This window comes from Nannospalax galili, unplaced genomic scaffold, assembly GCF_000622305.1.
Source record: "Nannospalax galili isolate Female #2095 unplaced genomic scaffold, S.galili_v1.0 scaffold529, whole genome shotgun sequence".
Classification (NCBI taxonomy): Eukaryota; Metazoa; Chordata; class Mammalia; order Rodentia; family Spalacidae; genus Nannospalax; species Nannospalax galili.
In genome coordinates, this window is record NW_008360309.1 from 2,796,871 (window position 1) to 2,814,792 (window position 17,922).

A 17,922-nucleotide genomic window follows, 5' to 3' on the forward strand; every position below is an offset into this window, starting at 1 on the left:
GGGGGAACCAGTGAATTTACTGAGCTTACTCACAGAGATGACTGAGGGGTTGCTGAGGTGTATGAGTGACCTGAGAGTATTTACATCGGAAAGCCTTAACCCAGCATGGATCAAGCCTTCTCTTCCTAGCCTTTTTAGATAATATACTTTAGTCTTTTCCAAGTCCAGGAGACCATGTGATTAGGGTCAAATTACATACAGTTGGCTGGGAAGAGCAGGCGGATACTCAGGTGAGGGTCCAATGACCCTGTTTACTCCTTCTCTTTTAATTAAAGAATACAGTTTGTCAAATCATCAAGTTCAATTGTGATGATTTTTTTGTTAGTGGACACAGCTGAAGTCATGAAGGTGGTAGTTGTTTGACTCAGAAGAAAGTAGTGTGTACCATCATCTTATTAAAAGAACATGGAATCTAAATTATACAAATAAGATAATGTAATAAGTTAATATTACATATTGTGTTTTATAAGTTTTTAGGTAAATCTTTTACCTTATGTAGTTTAGTGAGTGGTCTATGAAAACCTTGCTTTAGGTGGAAAAAAGCAATTGGTACATAGTTAAACATTATCAAATTGACATTTACAACCTCCAGCATAATCAATTAAGGAAAACTGTGCTATAACCCTGTTTAGAGTATATAACTGTTGGAGTGGAAGAGATGGGAAGGGTGTCCTGTCCATGAGGGGACAGAGGGGCAGGGGTACCAGAGGCAGGGTCTGAAATCAAAGTAGAAGTTAGATACAGGAGGGATAAATGGGTTAGGCAGGGCCTGGAATCAAAGTAGAAGTTAGATTATAGGAGGGATAAACAGGTTATTTGAGCTAGAAGCCAGAATAAGGGAGACTAGGGAATATTTGGCAAGGAGGTGTTTAAAGTTTTGCATATCCTTAAGTAGAGGAGAGTTAGGGGAAGGAGAGTGGATGATGGACTTAGAGTGGTGCTGGAGAGGGGAAACATTGTGGTATAGAGAGGGAGTTCGAGTTGGAGAAAGGAGGAGAGATGGGTTGGGCCCTGAAATGGGAGGCAAGGGAGAGTATAGCAAGGGGAGAGCATGGGGAGGACTTGGCTGTGCCTCAGGCTGGGGGTTGGGATCCCGTGAAACTGTCTTAGCGAGAAGATCCTGCTGGGAAGAACATGGGACCCAGACAGTGGGATTAGCACGGAGATCAAAGGAAGCTTGGATGTATGGTAATTCAGACCGTTTGCCTTTACAATGGCAGAAATTTCCTAAATCTCTCAAAATATTAAAGTCTAAGGTTCCAGTGTCTGGCCGAACAGTTATTATCTAACTTGTACTGAGGCCAGGCAGTGGTGCACAGGAACTTCCAGAGGGAGGGATTAGCACGGAGATCAAATGAAGCTTGGATGTATGGTAATTTAGAACATTTGCCTTTACAATGGCAGAATTTTTCTAAATCTCTCAAAATATTGAAGTTTAAGGTTCCAGTGTCCGACCAAACAGAGTTATTATCTAACTCGTACTGAGGCCAGGCAGTGGTGCACAGGAACTTCAGGTGTTTTGGCCTGATTGTATTTGAAGGTCCTAGTTGTTTTAAGGATTTAAGAAGACAAGCAAGAGGTGTGAGACCCTGAGACTTTGAGTGGGTGTTTCCCATAGTGACAGATTAAGTACAGAGTGAAGAGGAGATAGAGAAAGAACACAGCAAGTGGGTGAGGAGAACCAGGCATCAAAACAAAGCGACATTTTATTTGTTGCTCGGATTCTAGTTATTATTTTCTGAGCTATTTCCAAGTCCCAGAAGGTGGCGTCCCACAATTAGATCATCAGGGAGAGGTGGGAATAGGAGGAAAGGGGTTTGGCATTGGTCACACAAAACGAGAGCAAGGAGAACCAGGCATCAAAACAAAGTGTCCTTTTTTTTGTTGTTGCTTGGGTTCTAGTTATTATTTTCAAGTTATTTCCAAGTGTCCAGAGGATGGAAGGGGGTTTCCGACACATGTGTGATTTTGAGGCAAGCAAAAAGAGCGGAAAACCCTGCAATGAGAGCGTGGCACAACCAGCCAGTAGATGGAGACTAAGTACAAGGAATCGGATGGGAGACAAGCGGAAAAAACGCAGTGAACCAGAAGGGAGGGGAGCTTGTGGAACAAGTTGATCCTGAGGTTTATTTAGTAGAAGCTGAGGGTAGAGGAGCCCCAGAAGGGTGGTGGTTTAGTAGAGGTTTGGTAGAGCCCCAGAAGGGTAGTGGTGAGAGAGAGGGAGGGAGAGAGAGAGAAGGAGAGAGAGATAGGGAGAGAGGTAGTTAAAATTAATTTATATATTTTAGTAAAGAGAGAGAATATTTTGGCTGAAAAAAGTATTTGGTGTTAATTTAGCATTTTTAGTTTGTATCAGATTTTACTTAAAAATTAGTATGATACCAAGTAAATTAATTTTAAGAAGCAAAATTGATGTTGACTGTATATACATATTTAGTTACATAGTCTTTGATAAGAATGTGGTTGATTTATCATTTTTAAACTAAAACACCTTTGAAGTAGACAAACAACATGAATACATCTTAAAACACCATGAAAGTAAACTAAAAGAAAAAAATGGTATTCAACAAATAGAATCTTACCCAACCAGTTTAGATGTCATTTTGTATAGGTAATTAGGGGCCTAAAGAAAGAGTTAAGTTTCGATATAGATTTGAGGTAGCCTCTTTTTCTTTTTTAAGAGTTAAATAACTGAAGGAAGTTAATAAAACCTTGTCAATCTAAGAACATAAATCAGAGGAGATAGGATAAAAGGAAACATTAACAGATTAGGTTAGGTTAAGAATTAATAAAATGTAAATAGTACTGAAAATAATTCCATTAGCTAGTTTTATTATAGTCAGTAATACCCTCTGTTGAAATTAATTTACACCTTGGCAGTTCTCAACTGCATAGTGTCTTTACTCTTAGGCTGTTTCATTGTTCTCCTCCTTGTCACAGGCTCAAGGGGCCAGCTTGAACCTGGAAAAGTCTTGGAGAACACATTTTGAGATAATAGGCATAAGTCTGAAGAGGGAAGAGGGAAGGCATCTTCAGAGTTAGCGTCTCAGTGAGCTCAAACAGCATGTGACAATTTACCAATATAATTAATATTACCCTGACATTATAACTAGAAAGCACTCAGGGAATGATGGGGCAGGAACATAAGCAAACATAGAGCATCTGAGTATCAGAGAGGGAAATAACTATTCCAGAGAAAAATAGGCTTAGAATCACAATGTAGAAAGGGGAGGAGTTAAGACCAGTAGAGGCTGCATCTCAAGCCTCTCACTCAAGTAGACTATTACTTTTTACCTCTCATTGCTGTAACTATGTGTTGATAGTAGCTTGTCTCTTGTAAGGTTTTGGCTCTGGAGTACAGCAAATTTCCATGTGCTTCACAGGTCTAGTCATCACAAAGTGTCAGATCCCTTTGCACCTTGAAGGCAAATGGCTAGAAAAACTTTAAGTTCCCTTTAGAAACTAACAAATATACTATGTAAAACAGTAGGAATTTAAAATAGTCATTTTTATAAATTAGCAAATACCATATAAAAGATGTTAAAATCTGAATAATTCCTTTAAAATTACCAGATAAAGATGTCATTCGAACATGAAGAGGAAAGGCAGTGGAAGAGGATAAAGACAGGAAAAAGGATGGAAGACAGCAGACCTTGCAGGCCCATGGCAAAGGGGGGGGGGCGAGATGCCGGTGGTGAGCGGCCAGTGGGGGAACCGAGATAGGGAACGGATGAAGCAGGTCCATCATGGAGACCACAGTGCTGTCTGGGCGTGGTGAAAATCAATGGGAAAGGAGATCAAAAGAAGTAGGCAAGGGAGAGTGTTCCCAGTGAGGAGAGCCAGAAAGAGGTGAGAGCAAAGCAGAGGGCTGGGGAGAGGAGGAGAGAGAAAAGAAGTATACCTGAGAGCCCAGTTAATAGCATTGGAGAAGTCCAGGCGGGTCTGGGTCCCTTGAAGTAAGAGCCGGGTTTTGGCACCATCTGATAGGTAAAAAGTTGGCGGAGAACGAGCGAATGGATGATGAGGCACAGAGGCACAGCTAAAACTCCATCAAAATAGGGTTTATTAGCAAAGGAACACATGGAACAGATTCCCTTTCGGGCAGGGAAAATGTCTGCCCGGGTCTTGAGCTGGGGTCTTTTTAAAAGGGCGGCTTCTGCTTCCTGCAGAAGGCGGGAAGATGTATTTTTTTTTTTTAAAGTCGGAGGGAGGGGGAGTGGGAGAACAGGACTGTTAAAACCTGTCCTCTTTAGAGGTCAAAGGGGAAGCCTGCTGTGTTGGCCAAACAGTGGAGAAAAGTTAATTGTAGCTTTCAAGGACTACCAGGGCTGTGCAAGAATAGGACAATCAACAGATATGGAGAGAGGAGGGCTCAGAGGGCCCCACTGCTCACTAGTGCTCTAATCACTACTGATAGATTCGGGGAGCTGGGAAGTCATTGCCTTCAGCTGTGTATCCACTAGCGGCCCATCAGGCTCCAGTGGACAGTTCCAAATCATGGTCACGCAGAAGGCCCTGACTAAACTAAGTGGGATTTCAAAACAACCCAGAAGCTATCAATCTGGGGAAGTGACAGGTAGTGATGGTGCGAGTGGATTGATAGGCATGGGAGGGAATTTTAAAAAGGGTGAGGGGCAGAGAATAACCAGAGTGCATCATATACCCATATGAATTGTCAAAAAATTGTTTGACTTAATTAAAAGGAAAATCTGGGGATGGAGAGACGGCAGTAAGAGCACTGGCTGCCCTTGCAGAGGACCCAGGTTCAGTTCCCAGCACCCCAGGGTGGCTCACAACCACCTCTGACTTCAGCTCCAGGAGAGATGATGCCGCCCTCTTCTGGGTTCTTTGGGCAACAGGCACACACATGGTACATACACATACATGCAGGGAAAACACTCATACACATAAAAAACCTCTAAAGAATAAAGAAAATCCACACATTGTCATTTATGTAAAAATTTATTTGACCAAAATGTAGAAAAAAATGATACTATCAGATACGATACAGATGCAAGAATCTGAAGAAAAGTGTGGGCTCTATTCAACTGCACAATTTGCTAGTTTATCTCCTGGGTAGTGTGATGCTTAATAAATAGGAGTGAGGGGCAAGGGGTTCGGATAAGTGAGAAGCAGGGTGATTTTCCGTCAGGATTGTAAACTCAAGTTGGCCCCACAACACTGGGGGATGTGGAATGTTTCAGCTCTGAGATGTTAACGGAGAAAGCAATTATACAACAAAGCCAATAAAATGTGCAGCCTCCACCTTCAGAATACTCCGTATCCAGTTCAATCAGGAGTTTCTTGGTTTTTTTAATCACAGAATTCCAGAAGGAATTAAAATCCTGGCTAAGTATTTTCCATCTGCTGTTCCCTGAACAGTGGAGATGAAGTTGAGCCAATTTTTCTTTTTATTACTGCTTTGCTGCCTGAAACCTTCGATGCTCAACATTTGTTAATACGAAGACACTGCCTTGCTAGCAGCCTTTCTGTGGGGGAAAGGGGAAGACAGGGTCTTGCTATGTAGCCCAGGCTAGCTGCCTCTACTCTGAGTGCTGGGATTAAAGGTGTGAGATACCAAGCCCAGCCTTGCTAGCAGTCTTTTTGACATGATTGGTCTGAATAGAATCAAACCCTACCATATTCCCTGCTGAGTAGATGACCTGAGACCACAGCAGACATGTCCTGGGATAAGACACTTGCTCGCTCAGGAGGACAGCTTTGGAACAAAAGGGAAATGTGTGCAGCAGAGCATCAAGGATCTATTCAGAAGACACCTGGGCCATTATCACCCACTGTCCTCGCCAGATGATGGAAGTCTGCTCTGCACAGTGGTGTGGAGCAGGCCCTGCATGACCAGGCCAATCTGGCTGTGGCTTGAGACTTCCTACCATAGTCTGCTTTCTCTTTTTGTTCTGGATGGAAAATCCCCACCTGTTTTCTTGTGATGGTCCCCAGCCTCCTGTAACTTTGCCAACAGCAACCAGATAAGTTAAATAGTCTTTGATGCTGAAGTCAACCTATGACTATTAAGATACCAGAGCCTGTGCTTGAAAGTGTGGGGCTGACTACTTCCTGGGAACCAAGTGCCCTCAGCCTTAAGACATTACACTCAGCAAGAAATACCCTGCTTATTTGAGGAATAAATGCAACTTAATAAAAATAGAGCTGAAGAAGCCAGTGCCATTTGAGAGGAAAAGGAAAGAATTCAGTTTAACTGGTGCTCAAAGCTTGCCTGGTACAAAATATTTGGTCACGAATTCATTATCTGCTTAACATTTCCAGCAAAGCGGAGATGCAATCATAAAAGGAACTTCTTACAAGAAGAAAGGGAGACACAGCACTCTGGAGTTGGTGTCAGATCAAGACCTTGCTGCTTCTGGTTGGTTATATACAGTTAAGTTCGTTTAGTGTCTGATCCAGTGTCTGATGTAAGCCCACATTCTCTTCTTTGGCCTGGGCAAGTTTTTCTGGTAAGGATTAAGAAGGGAAGGAGAAATGAATTAATAAACATCTTTGTTAAAGGAGGAAAAAAAAGGTGGTAGTGGGGAATTGTAAGCCTTAAACTACCATAGTTAAAGTCGTAGCTAAGAAAGTGCTTTAAAAATTTTTTTTATAATTTTTATGTGTATGAGTGTATTGCCTACATGTATGTGAGTGCACCCGTGTCGTGCCAATGCCACGAAGGTCAGAAGAGGCTTCAGATTCCCCTGGAACTGTAGTTAAGAATGGTTAGTAGCAGCTATGTGGGTGCTGGGAATCAGTCAGTGCTCTTAACTGCTGAGCCATCTCTCCAGCCCCCCAAAAAGTGAGTGCTTTGATTTAATCACAGAATGCCATGGAATAATAGGGGCCAAGAACCACATTTGAGTCAATCAGGATACTAAGGATTGGAGGTTAAGAGCATTTGCTGCCCTTCCAGAGGACCAGAATTGGATTTCCAGCACCCACAATGCATAGTTCACAACTCTCCATAACTCTAGTTCCAGAGGATCTGATCCTTGAGTCTGGCCTCTGCTGGCCCCCACATATGTATGCATAAACATAAAGTAAATCTAAACAACAACAACAACAAAACAGGATACTAGGCTGGGTGTGGTGGCATGTGGTTTTAGTCCATGCACTTGGGAGGCAGAGGCAGGAGGATCAGGAGTCTTAAGGCCATGCTGGGATACAGTGAATTCAAGGCTAACACACACAAAAAGCCAGGCTGGCAAGATGCCTCAGCAGGTAAAGACACTTGCTACCAGGCCTGATGAGCTGAGTTTGATTCCTGGACCCCACATGGTGGAAGGAGAAACCTGACTCCTGCAGGTTGTCCTCTGATCTCCACATCTGTGTTGTGGTACTTGTGCACCCCACCCAATAAATAAGTAAATGTAATGATTAAAAAACAAAACAAAACAAAAAAACCCCGTGGGCTGGAGAGATGGCTCAGTGGTTAAGAGTACTGGTTGCTCTTACAGAGGACCTAGGTTTGATTCCCCACACCCACATGGTGGCTAAGATCCATCTGTAACTACAGTTCCAGGGGAACCGACGCCCTCTTCTGACCTCTGTGGGCACTGCAAGACACAGGTACACTTACACACATGCAGGCAATACACTTATACACAGAAATAAAATAAAATAAAATAATAAAATACCCATTGTCTGGAGAGCTGGCTCAGCAGTTAAGAACATACTACTCTGCTCTTACAGAGGACCTGGGTTCAGTTTCCAGCACCCATGACAGTTCACTACTGCCTGTAACTCCAGTTCTGGGGGATCGGACATTCTCCTGGCCTTCTCAGTACAAACCCAACACAGACACACAGCACAAACACATACTTAAAACATAAAATACTAAAAAGAAGCTATTGCAAGCTCTGCATAGTAAAGCATGAGAGAAAATTGGTTTGTGTGAGGGATGGCTGATAGAGGACCAGGCTGAGTCATTAAAATACTGGAAGCCTGTGAAATGCCCCATAAACTGTGATAGGACCAGCCTGGAAATTTTCAGAAAGAAAAAAGCCCTTATGACAGCAGACCACGGCAGCCTTTCTATAACCACTGAAACTTCAGTGTGACAAGCTAAGCCACTGTGACCCGGAAGGGCTCTGCCAGCACCTCGGTCCATCCAGGTTGTGTGAACCAATGCCAGCTGGATGCTTGTTGAGCCAGCTGCTCCATGCCTGCACGTCTATTTCTCAGGGAAGATAAACAGTTGGCACAGTCCACAGCTCCAGTGGTGAAGGGGGCACATCCCAGGTTTCCTATCATCAGCCCTGCCTTCATGTACCTGTTCTGCCTCTAGGTCTGAGATGGAACAGCCTCCCTGTAAAGCATCCCCTATCCTTGAGACCCAGGACAAAACTCAGGCATAGCGGGCAGGACTCAAGCTTCACGCCAATGGTCTGCGGGAGTTCCGGAGTTCCCTTAGGACTGACTGACAGATGGACTGGACAGTTATTTCAAAGGGTGGAGGCTACTTGTGTTTGGAAAAATCCAGAACAAACAAAGCACCCCACCCTCTCACAAAGTCTGTAATCTTTCCAGAGCCTATGTAAGGCAACGAGTGTGGGGCAGGGTTTATGAAATGGTTGAGGGTGAATGTCAGACTAGAATGGAGATAGCGATGGAGAAGTATGGGTAGCTCAGGAAAGATGAATCTGTGTGGGGGTTCTGAGGACAGGCCTGGTGGTGGTTCCCCAGAGATCATTTACCTTGGTTTTTGTATTTTAAAAATATTTGTACTTATGTGTGTATGTATGCTCCATGTGGGCAGATGCACATAGAGGCCAGAGAGGCTGTCAGATATCCTGGAGCTGGAGTTGGGTGCTGGGAACTGAACTCAGGTCCTCTGCAAGAGCAGTAAGCACAGCACTCTCACCGGCTACAGCTCCTACCTTTTGTTTTTGAGATAGGGTCATTGGCCAGAAACTCCTGAGTAGGCTAGACAGGCTGGCCCCTAGGATTGTAAGTCCACACCACCACAGCCTGTTTTTTTTTTTTTTTTACACAGCTTCTGATGAACTGAGGTCCTCATGCTTGCAAAGCAAGCACTTTACTGGCTGAGCCATGTCCTCAGCCCAGAATAGATGTATTTGGAAGGAATGGTCACAAGTTGATGATGTAATGGCTATCTCATGCACTTTCTACGCTCACAGGTAGTAGTGGTCTGGGAGATACGGTTTTGACATCAAAATGTCAGTGTTGGGCTGGGGATGTAGCTCAGGGGACAGAGAGCTCACACCTCCTACATGAAGCCTGGGGTTCCATTCCAGGAGGATCAAGAGTTCATGGTCATCTTGGGCTACACAGAGTTAGAGGTCAGCCTGGGCTATGTGAGACCCTGCCTCAATACAAACAAAGTCCAAATTTCAGAGATTAGTAACCTGAACCCTGTTTGAGGGTGGCCTTGTTTGATCTGCTGACTGTTAGGCCACCTAAGAAGTATGGAGGGCTGACTCCCCATTTAAACAATTTCTGTTTAAGGAACAGCGACTGGCATACAGCTGTAGTCAGCTAATGTCACATTTGAGGGCTCATGACACATTGGCTTTTGTTTTCTTGTCTTCAGGAAAGGATGACATGGGCTTCATCTTTCTTTTAGTAAGGAGAGTGCTAAGTGCCCACCTCTTGTACTTATTGGGCAAAGGCATTTTGGCTACAGCTCAAAGATAGCGAGGACAGAAGAAGATGGCATAAGATGAAGATGGTCTGTCTTTGTTTCAGTCAGACAGGTGGGGAGAAGGCTTGCTGGGACCCAGGGTGGCACCCAGCTGTCCCTCAGAGAAAGGTCATGGTGTTGAGGGCATAGTCCAGCCCTGATAGTTCTTTACTTGAGCTTCTGGGCATAGAGCTATAGGGCGGAGGTCCCCAGGAAGAGATTTGAGGCGAGGTAGAAGAGACAGAGCACCATGGATAAATGGGGAGGAGAAAAAGGAGAAAACAGACTGTGAATCAGGAGAAAGCTATACTCCATGTCAGAGATCTAGGGAGTGATTGCTGTGTGGGCTGAGGTTAGCAGGGAAGTAGTCATGAGTCTTTAAAAGGATGGTGGATGGGCTGGGCAAGGCAGTGTCCACAAGACCTCAAGACCTGTCCTCTTGATCAAGGAGGCCGAGGAGACCCCACCAGATGGACTTGAACCAGTGTCCAGTCTACAAAGAGGAGGATCAACACAGATGAATCATTTCCTCCATGCTTCCAAGCGAAGCCAACCATGGTCGAGCAGGACCTTTGACTTATCTTCACATAGGTGGAACTGGTAAAAGAAAGGAGCCAGGGGCTCCTCCCAAGCCCAGATGACCCCTGAGGAATAGATCCTCAAATGACCTTAAGAGTAAAAATAAATTGGTTTATCTGGGCCAACTGTATGGCCTTAAACACCCAAAAGGAAAGTATAACCAAAGATTAAAGGGGCCAATATAATTTCTTAAGAGTCCATATGCATAGCTAAAGGCTACATAACAAGCAACAATGCCAGATAGGTGATCCCTTCTTTTGAGTTGTTGGCCAGGGTGGCCAAATGGACTCCCAGGTAGTAACCCAGCATAGAACTGGGAAAATGAACAGCAGACCTTAGCTAAAGGAATACTGACAACTGATTGCTGCTAGATGAGGAACAGCTGACCCTCCTAAAAGGCAAGTAGTAGGGAATGGCTGGGGGTGCCAACAACACAGCAGATAGTAACAGGGATATCAGAGTATAAGGGCTCTAGAGGGGGGAGGGAGGTTATGGGAGGGTGCTATCTGGGAAGTGGTGTATAGTTGAATAAGATGGTTTGGGATGTTCTGTGTGATATACACACACACACACACACACACAAATCAACAAATTTTAAAAAGTATATTTGAGGAGGAAGCATGGAAATTCATGTCACATTAATTAGTAAAGGTTATAATCATTACCATTGAAATATACCCGATGGCTCTATACGCTAATACAGGTGCCAAGGATCCGAGTGCAACCGATTATGACTAGTAACAATCAGATACATACAGATTAGAGATGTATGTGCCAACATCTCAGTGTTACTAGCAAAAACAATGAGCCTTTCTGCAAGGAACAATATATTCTAAAATGAAATGGAGATCTTTTTTAAAGGTTAAAATCTCATTCAATTTTATGTTTTACAGGGCTTATACTGAGTTCAATATTGTATAACTGTATTAATTCAACTGTGAACCTAGAAACTTGCACCCACTTGTGAAAGAGATGTACTCTTGCTCTGGAGTGTGTTACTGAATATGTTAAAGCTGTAGTGAAATGCTTCTTCTAATGATGTAGTTATTAAAAATTAAAAAAAAAAAGATTAAAAAAAAAAGTCAAACAACAACAAAAGGATGGTGGATGGGTTGGGTGAGGCAGTGCACACCTTTAATCCCAGCACTCAGGAGGCAGTGGCAGGGGCATCTAACTGGTCCACACAGTGAGTAACATGCCAACCAAGGCTACACAATGAGACTGTCTCAAAAGAATGGTGACTAGGAAGGGACAGAGCTTCGTCCCACCCACCACTGCGTCCCAGGTGACTTCTGCTGTCACCTGTTCATGTCAGCCTTTGGTACAGGGTGTCTCCCTCATATGGCCAGACCCTGGGATATGGGATGTGAAGACTGAGTTTTATCCCCTTCCTGGGTGAGATAGGCAGCCTGGGGGAATCTCATCTTAACCATGTTTCTGGAATTTTCATGCTCTATCATGAATAACACAGGAAACTTCAAGAGACGCTGAGTTATATGTAGCCTCAGCTAGGCTTGGCCTGACACAGGCTCCTCAGGCCTCTGCAGTTCCTGTGTTTCCCTTTCCTCAGACTGTGATAAGCTTCCGATCTCTGGGAGAGGTCTGTAAGAATTTGAGGCATTTTTGAAAAATGCAAGGCATCTCTGTGAAAGGACCTCCTTACTCTGCCCTTTCCCAAGACAAACAAAGCCCAGCTCTGTCCTCCCAAGACCGCCCTCAACTTTTTATAGACATTTAGAGAGCCCTAACCAACACACAGAGATGGAGATTCGTACCTTCCAGGTCATCGATGGTCTTTTCCAGTTTGGAAACAGTCCTCTCTGCAAACTCGGCTCTGGTCTCAGCCTGGGGAAGAAGAGAGTCACTATGTATCTACAGAGCAGTCCCAGGAGCTCAGCCTGGCTGTTGTGAGCACACTCACCTCCTTCAACTTGTCAGACAGAAGCTTAATTTCTTCTTCATATTTGTCCTCCTTTTCAGAATACTGTGGGAGAAACCAGAATAAAGATTTCACACTTATTTGTATGTGTGAGTGTATGTGTGTGGGCGCACATGCCAGGGTACACATGTGGAGACCAGAGACCAATCCACATAAGTCAGTTCTCTCTTTCTACCCTGTGAGTCACAGGGATTGAACACAGGTCCTAAGGCTTGGTGGCAAGCACCCTTACCTGCTGAGCCATCTCAATGTCCCATCATAACTGTTTTTTTCTTTTTTTTAAGTCTTTTAAAAAATGTAATTCTTAAAAAATTTTAAAATTATTTTTATTTTATGTGTATGAATGTATTGCTTGCATGGAGATTAAGTGCACCCATGTCATGCAATGCCTGAAAAGGTCAGAAGAGGGCGTTGCAGCCCCTGGAACTGGAGTTAGGAGGTTGTTAGCCACAATATGAGTCCTGGGAATAGAACCCAGGTCCTCTGAAAGAGCAGCCAGTGCTCTTACGACTGAGCCATCTCTCCAGTCCCTATTTTAATTTCTTAATTATGTATATGTGTATGTCTGTGCATGTGAGTAGAGAGTCTCATAGAGGTCAGAGGAGTCGCTCTTTCTGGAGCTGGAGTTACATGTGGTTGTGAACTGCCTGATATAGGTGCAGGAAACTGATCTTGGGTCTTCTAGAAGAACAGGAAGCAAGCACACTTAACCACTGAGCCACCTCTCCAGCTCTGAACACAGCTTTTAAGAAAGGAGGAAGGGGACCTGGGAATGGTGGCACTGCCTTTAATCTCAGTACTTGGGAGGCAGAGGCAGGTGGATCTCTCTGAATTTGAGGCCAGCCTGGTCTACATAGTTTTAGGCCAGCTGGGGCTATAGGGAGACCCTGTCTCAAAAAAAAAGGAGGAAGGGGCTGGGGAGATGACTCAGCAAGTCCAACCAGTGCTTGCCCACATGTGGGAGGGCTGAGATCCCCAGAGCAAGCTGGCCACTGTAAGCTGGCCACCGTAACCAGTTCTGCAAACTCTGGGTTCAAATGAGACCCTGTCTCAGTGAAGAAGGTGGAGAACTGAGGAAGACAGCGGATGCCAACCCCTGGCCTCTATACACTTCTGCACACGTGCAAATACATGCCACATGCAAAAAAAAATCCATTTAAAAACTATAAAAGGAAGGAAAAAAGACGGTACGTCCTTGTTTTATAAGTACGTAAACACACAGCAGTCATTCCAGCACTTGGGAGGCTGAGTGGCACAGGAGATGGAGGGTGCCTGGTCTATCTAGGCTACAGAGCAAGACCCACCTAGAAACCAACACAAACAAAAACCTGAAACTCACAGTCTAACAAGGGAGGTGTACAATGAATTGGGTCATAATATGATGGGCCTGGGATGCAGCTCAGCAGTAGGTGGGCCTGTCTAGCATGCACAGTGAATCAACGTAATGACAGGAAATTGATGGAAAGAGACACCTTAACTTGGACGAAACTCAGGGAAGGCCTCTCCGAAGAAGGCCTAAAGGATGCTGTGATGGTTGGCTTTAACTGCCAACTCTCCACAACCCAGAATCCCCTGGGAAGAGTCTCGGTGGGACAGTGGCCTGTGGGCACACCTGTGTGGGAATGTCCAGTTAAATGATGTGGGAAGACCCAGCCCACCATGGGCAGCACCTTCCCTAAGCAGAGGATCTGAGCTAAGAGTGGAGAACTGGAGCTGAGCACAAGCGAGCGAGCACGTGTGCATTTGTGTTTTTCTGCTCTCGACTGTGGATGTGAAGTGACTAGCAGCATTGATGGAGCTATAAGCTGAAATAAACCCTTTCTAACTTTAAGTTGCTTTTTGTCAGGGTATTTTATCACAGCAGTAGACGTGAAACTAGGACAGATAAATAGGGGCTTTTCAAGCAAGTCACACCAGGCTGGGCACTCAGGTTTAACGAGTTAGTAGGACAGTGTGTGAAACCCAAGTTCAGGGCACTTCGAAGGGTCACTGAAGAGGGGCTGAGGAAGCGATGAGGCTGTGGAGTTGAGCCGGTTGGCCCCAGCAGACAATGGTCATTGCCCTTTGTGTGGACCTATCCTGTCGTGACTGCAGTGAATTCTAAAAGGCCAGTTCCACCTTTTTGAAGGTATTTCTGGAGGAACCAGGGGCACACGTGGGAGTGAGGCTCTGTATTTATATGGTCCCACTCACATCTCCCTAAGCAGAGACACCCATCTCATAGTCTACCTCTGTCCTCCCTGAGGTGGATGTAAAAGATGGAGTTGGTGTCGGCAGGATGGCTCAGAGGGTAAAGGAGCTTGCCACCAAGACTGACAACCCGAGTTCGATCCCTGGAACCCACACAGTGGAAGAGGAGAACTGACTCTCGAAAGTTGTCCCCTGACTTCCACCTGCACGCCATGGCACATACATACATGCACACATACACACGATGTATGGCGCTAAGGCCCCATGGCAGAAGACCTGATAGCCTGCATGAGAAATCTGAGGCAATTCCCAACCGCTGGGCACCGAGGCTGCAAAACAAACGGAGTTTTGGTTCCTGACACCAGTATACATCGACACCTGGGATGAATCAAAGAACAAAGTCTTTAAGTTCTCGTCTAAGTCAACCCAAGCACCCACCTTTTCAGATGCAGCCTCCAGTGACTTCAGGTTGTTAGTGACATTCTTGAGTTCCTCTTCCAGGTCACCGCACTTTCTGCACCAAGACAAAAGATCTCTGTTTTCTTCCCTTACAGCAGCCAGCTCCCTTACACATTTTCAAAGGGAGAAACTTACACTGCCCCAAAGGAATGTGGGAAGAAAGTGTGGCTTTTTCTAAGGTGTAATGCTGGGAGCCTGTCAGAATCCTATCCTGCCAGGCACAGGAGGATTGGGCATCTGCCAGGGGTGAGGCAAAAGAGACCTGTGACTGGCAAGGCCTTCTGGAAGGTGTGCAAATGAGATGGAGGGTGAAGGGGGTGGGGGATGGCTTGTAGAGCTTGCATACTCCAAGCAGGGAGCCTGGAAAGTATCTGTGAGCAAGGCTCCAAGGCTCCTAGCCCAGCAGGGCGCTCTGCAGAGCTGAATACCTGTCCAAGGCCAAAACCAGAGCAGCATTGTGTGTGGGGGTGGGTCTGTGGGATTCTGGCTCAGCAGTCCCCAGGGTAATGTATCTGGGCCCAACACCAACATCAGAAACAAAGCCTGCCTCCCACAGCCGTGGTTCTGTGAAGAGCACGCAGTGTGTGTGCCTGTGATCCCACCCAGGAGGAGGATCAGGAGTTCCTGGGCTACACATAAGACCCTATCTCTCTCTATCTGTCTTTTTTTTTTTTTTTTTTTTTTTGAGACAGGGTCTTCTTAAAAATACCTTGTTTATTTTTATTTTATGTGTATGTGTGTATTGCCTGCATGTAGATAAGTGCACCTGTGTCGTGCAATGCCGCCGTGGAGATCAGAAGAGGCTGTCGGATCCCCTGGAACTGGAGTTACGGACAGTTGTTAGCTGTCATGTGTGTGCTGGGATTCGAACCCCGGTCTTCTGCAAGAACAGTCAGTGTTCTTAACCCCTGAGCCATCTCTCCAGCCCTGAGACAGGGTCTTCTTATAGCTCCAACTGGCTTGAACCTCGCTATATAGACCAGGCTGGCCTTGAACTCAGAGAGATCTGTCTGCCTCTGCCTCCCAAGTACTGGGACTAACGGTGTGCACCACTACACCTGGCTATGAGACCCTACCTTAAAAAACTAACAAAACAAAACAAAAATAAAAAACCCCAAACAGAAAACAAAACTAAACCGGAGAAAGTAAGAAAGCACATCAGCTCTGTCTGGGAAAAGGAGACTTCTGGGCCTCCGTGCTCTCCTGGGTCTCAGACCCATTTCCCAGCGTCTGGGTGGGAAAACGCAGGCAAAGCTTCCCTGGGCAGTAAGAACCAACGGCGGCCACTCTTTGTTAGACGTCAAAAAGGAGTCAGTTCCGACCACAGCCAGCTCTCCCAACTCCGCCCTGCAAAGCTGCTGAACTGGCCCGCTGTGTTCCCTCCTCCACCACCCTATGAGCCAGCTGAGCTGGCCCTGCCCTGTCCTGTTCTGCCACTTACAGTTCGGACACCTCGGCACGCTCCTCAGCTCTCTCCAGTTCACCTTCCAGGATGACCAACTTACGAGCTACCTGAAAAGACAGAGGCACTCCACGGAGACTCAGCCCTACCACCCAAATGTACCCCTGCAAACAGCCCTAGGTCCACAGGGAATGGAAATCTTCAGGCCCCATGGAGTGAGGCAGGCAAGGACGGGGAGGGACAGACTGATGGAGGCAGAAGGACGAGGGCCTGGTGTGGCCTGGCCTAGCCTCACGTTTGGGAGTCTGAGGCAGGAGGATGTAAATTCTAAGCCATCCTGTGCTACATGATGAAAATTTGTCTCAAGACTACCAAATCAAACCAGGCAGGTGTGGTGGTACATGCCTGTCAACCTAGTATTTGGGAAGTAGAAGTAGGGGGATCAGGATTCAAGACCATCTTTGGCTACATAAACAGCCTGGGCTACATGAATCCTTTCTCAAAAATTTCAAAAAAAAAAAAAAAAAAAAAAAAAAAAACCGTTGAATTACCCAGACTGTGTCATGTAAGCCAATTTAATAAATCCCCTTTATATATGTGTATACAAAAAAGCAGGCTGTCCCAGTGGTTCACGCCTGTAATCCCAGCACTTGGGAAGCTGAGGCAGAAAGACTGGTGAGAATTCAAGGCTAGCCTGGGCAACAGTGAATTTCAGGCCAGCCTGAACTACAATGTGAGATCCTGTCTCCAAAACGGAAAAAAAAAAGGGGGTGGAACCCAAAAGCCAGGCTGGGCACTCGCAGTCCTCAGATTTTGCCACCGGCCTCACATAAAAAGTTGGGGGGGACCCAAAAGCCAGGCGGGGCCCTCGCAGTCCTCAGATTTTGCCACCGGCCTCACATTAAGCTTAAAGGACAAGAGGGGCTGAGTAAGCTGATGAATTGGTACCCAGGAAGTCTGACAAGCAGCCACAGGACTTTTTTGGCATCATGCAAAATAGTTTTCCAGCCAAGTGGCAGTCTCTGGAAACAGATGTTTACACAGAGGGAGGCTGACTAGTATAGGCTTCCTCCGGGTCCTTCCTGTCCGCAACACCACTTCCTCCTGCTTTCCATGGCTGCCCAGCCGGCCCCACTCACCTCCTCGTACTTGCGGTCGGCCTCCTCAGCAATGTGTTTGGCCTCTTTGAGCTGCATCTCCTGGATCTCCATCTTCTCCTCATCTTTCATGGCCCGGTTCTCAATTACCTTCATGCCTCTGCAAGGGACAAGCTAGGTATGAACCAGGTACCTGAGCACCTCCACCAGAGCTGTTCATCTCTGAATCTACCATCTCTGAATCTACCCGGCACCCTATCACAGAAAGTGGGATTACAGACGCATGTCCCCACGTCCAGCTTTTATGTGGGTGCTGGGATCTGAACTCAGGTCCTCATGCTTGCGCAGCAAGCGCTTTACCCCACTGAGCCCTCTCCCCAGCCATGTTTTTTTGAGACAGGGCTGCTATTAGTGAAGGATGACTTAGAATGATCCTGATCCTCCGGTCTCCACCTCTTGATTGCTGGGATGACAAGTATGTGCCACCATGCCCAGTTTATGTGGTCCTGGGGATGGAGCCCAGGGCTTCAGGCACACTAGACGGGTGCTCTGCAGAGTGAGCTTCAACCACAGCCCCATTTTTTTTTTCCTTTTTAGGTCTTAT

At 45.8% G+C, this 17,922-nt stretch overlaps 1 protein-coding gene across 2 annotated transcripts in view; it reads right to left on the reverse strand.

Moving 5' to 3' along the window:
* Positions 1-4,946: 4,946 nt before the first annotated feature.
* Positions 4,947-17,922, reverse strand: part of Tpm4 (tropomyosin 4) — a 28,280-nt gene continuing 15,304 nt past the window's right edge. For both annotated transcript variants that reach the window (XM_008824673.3, XM_008824674.3), the window contains 6 exons: positions 17,361-17,478; positions 16,261-16,331; positions 14,799-14,874; positions 12,153-12,215; positions 12,007-12,076; positions 4,947-6,470 (listed from right to left, as the gene is read on the reverse strand). In XM_008824673.3, coding sequence (XP_008822895.1) covers positions 6,388-6,470; positions 12,007-12,076; positions 12,153-12,215; positions 14,799-14,874; positions 16,261-16,331; positions 17,361-17,478 — 481 coding nt within the window. In that variant the 3' untranslated portion in view covers positions 4,947-6,387. The remainder of the gene's footprint in view (positions 6,471-12,006; positions 12,077-12,152; positions 12,216-14,798; positions 14,875-16,260; positions 16,332-17,360; positions 17,479-17,922) is intronic.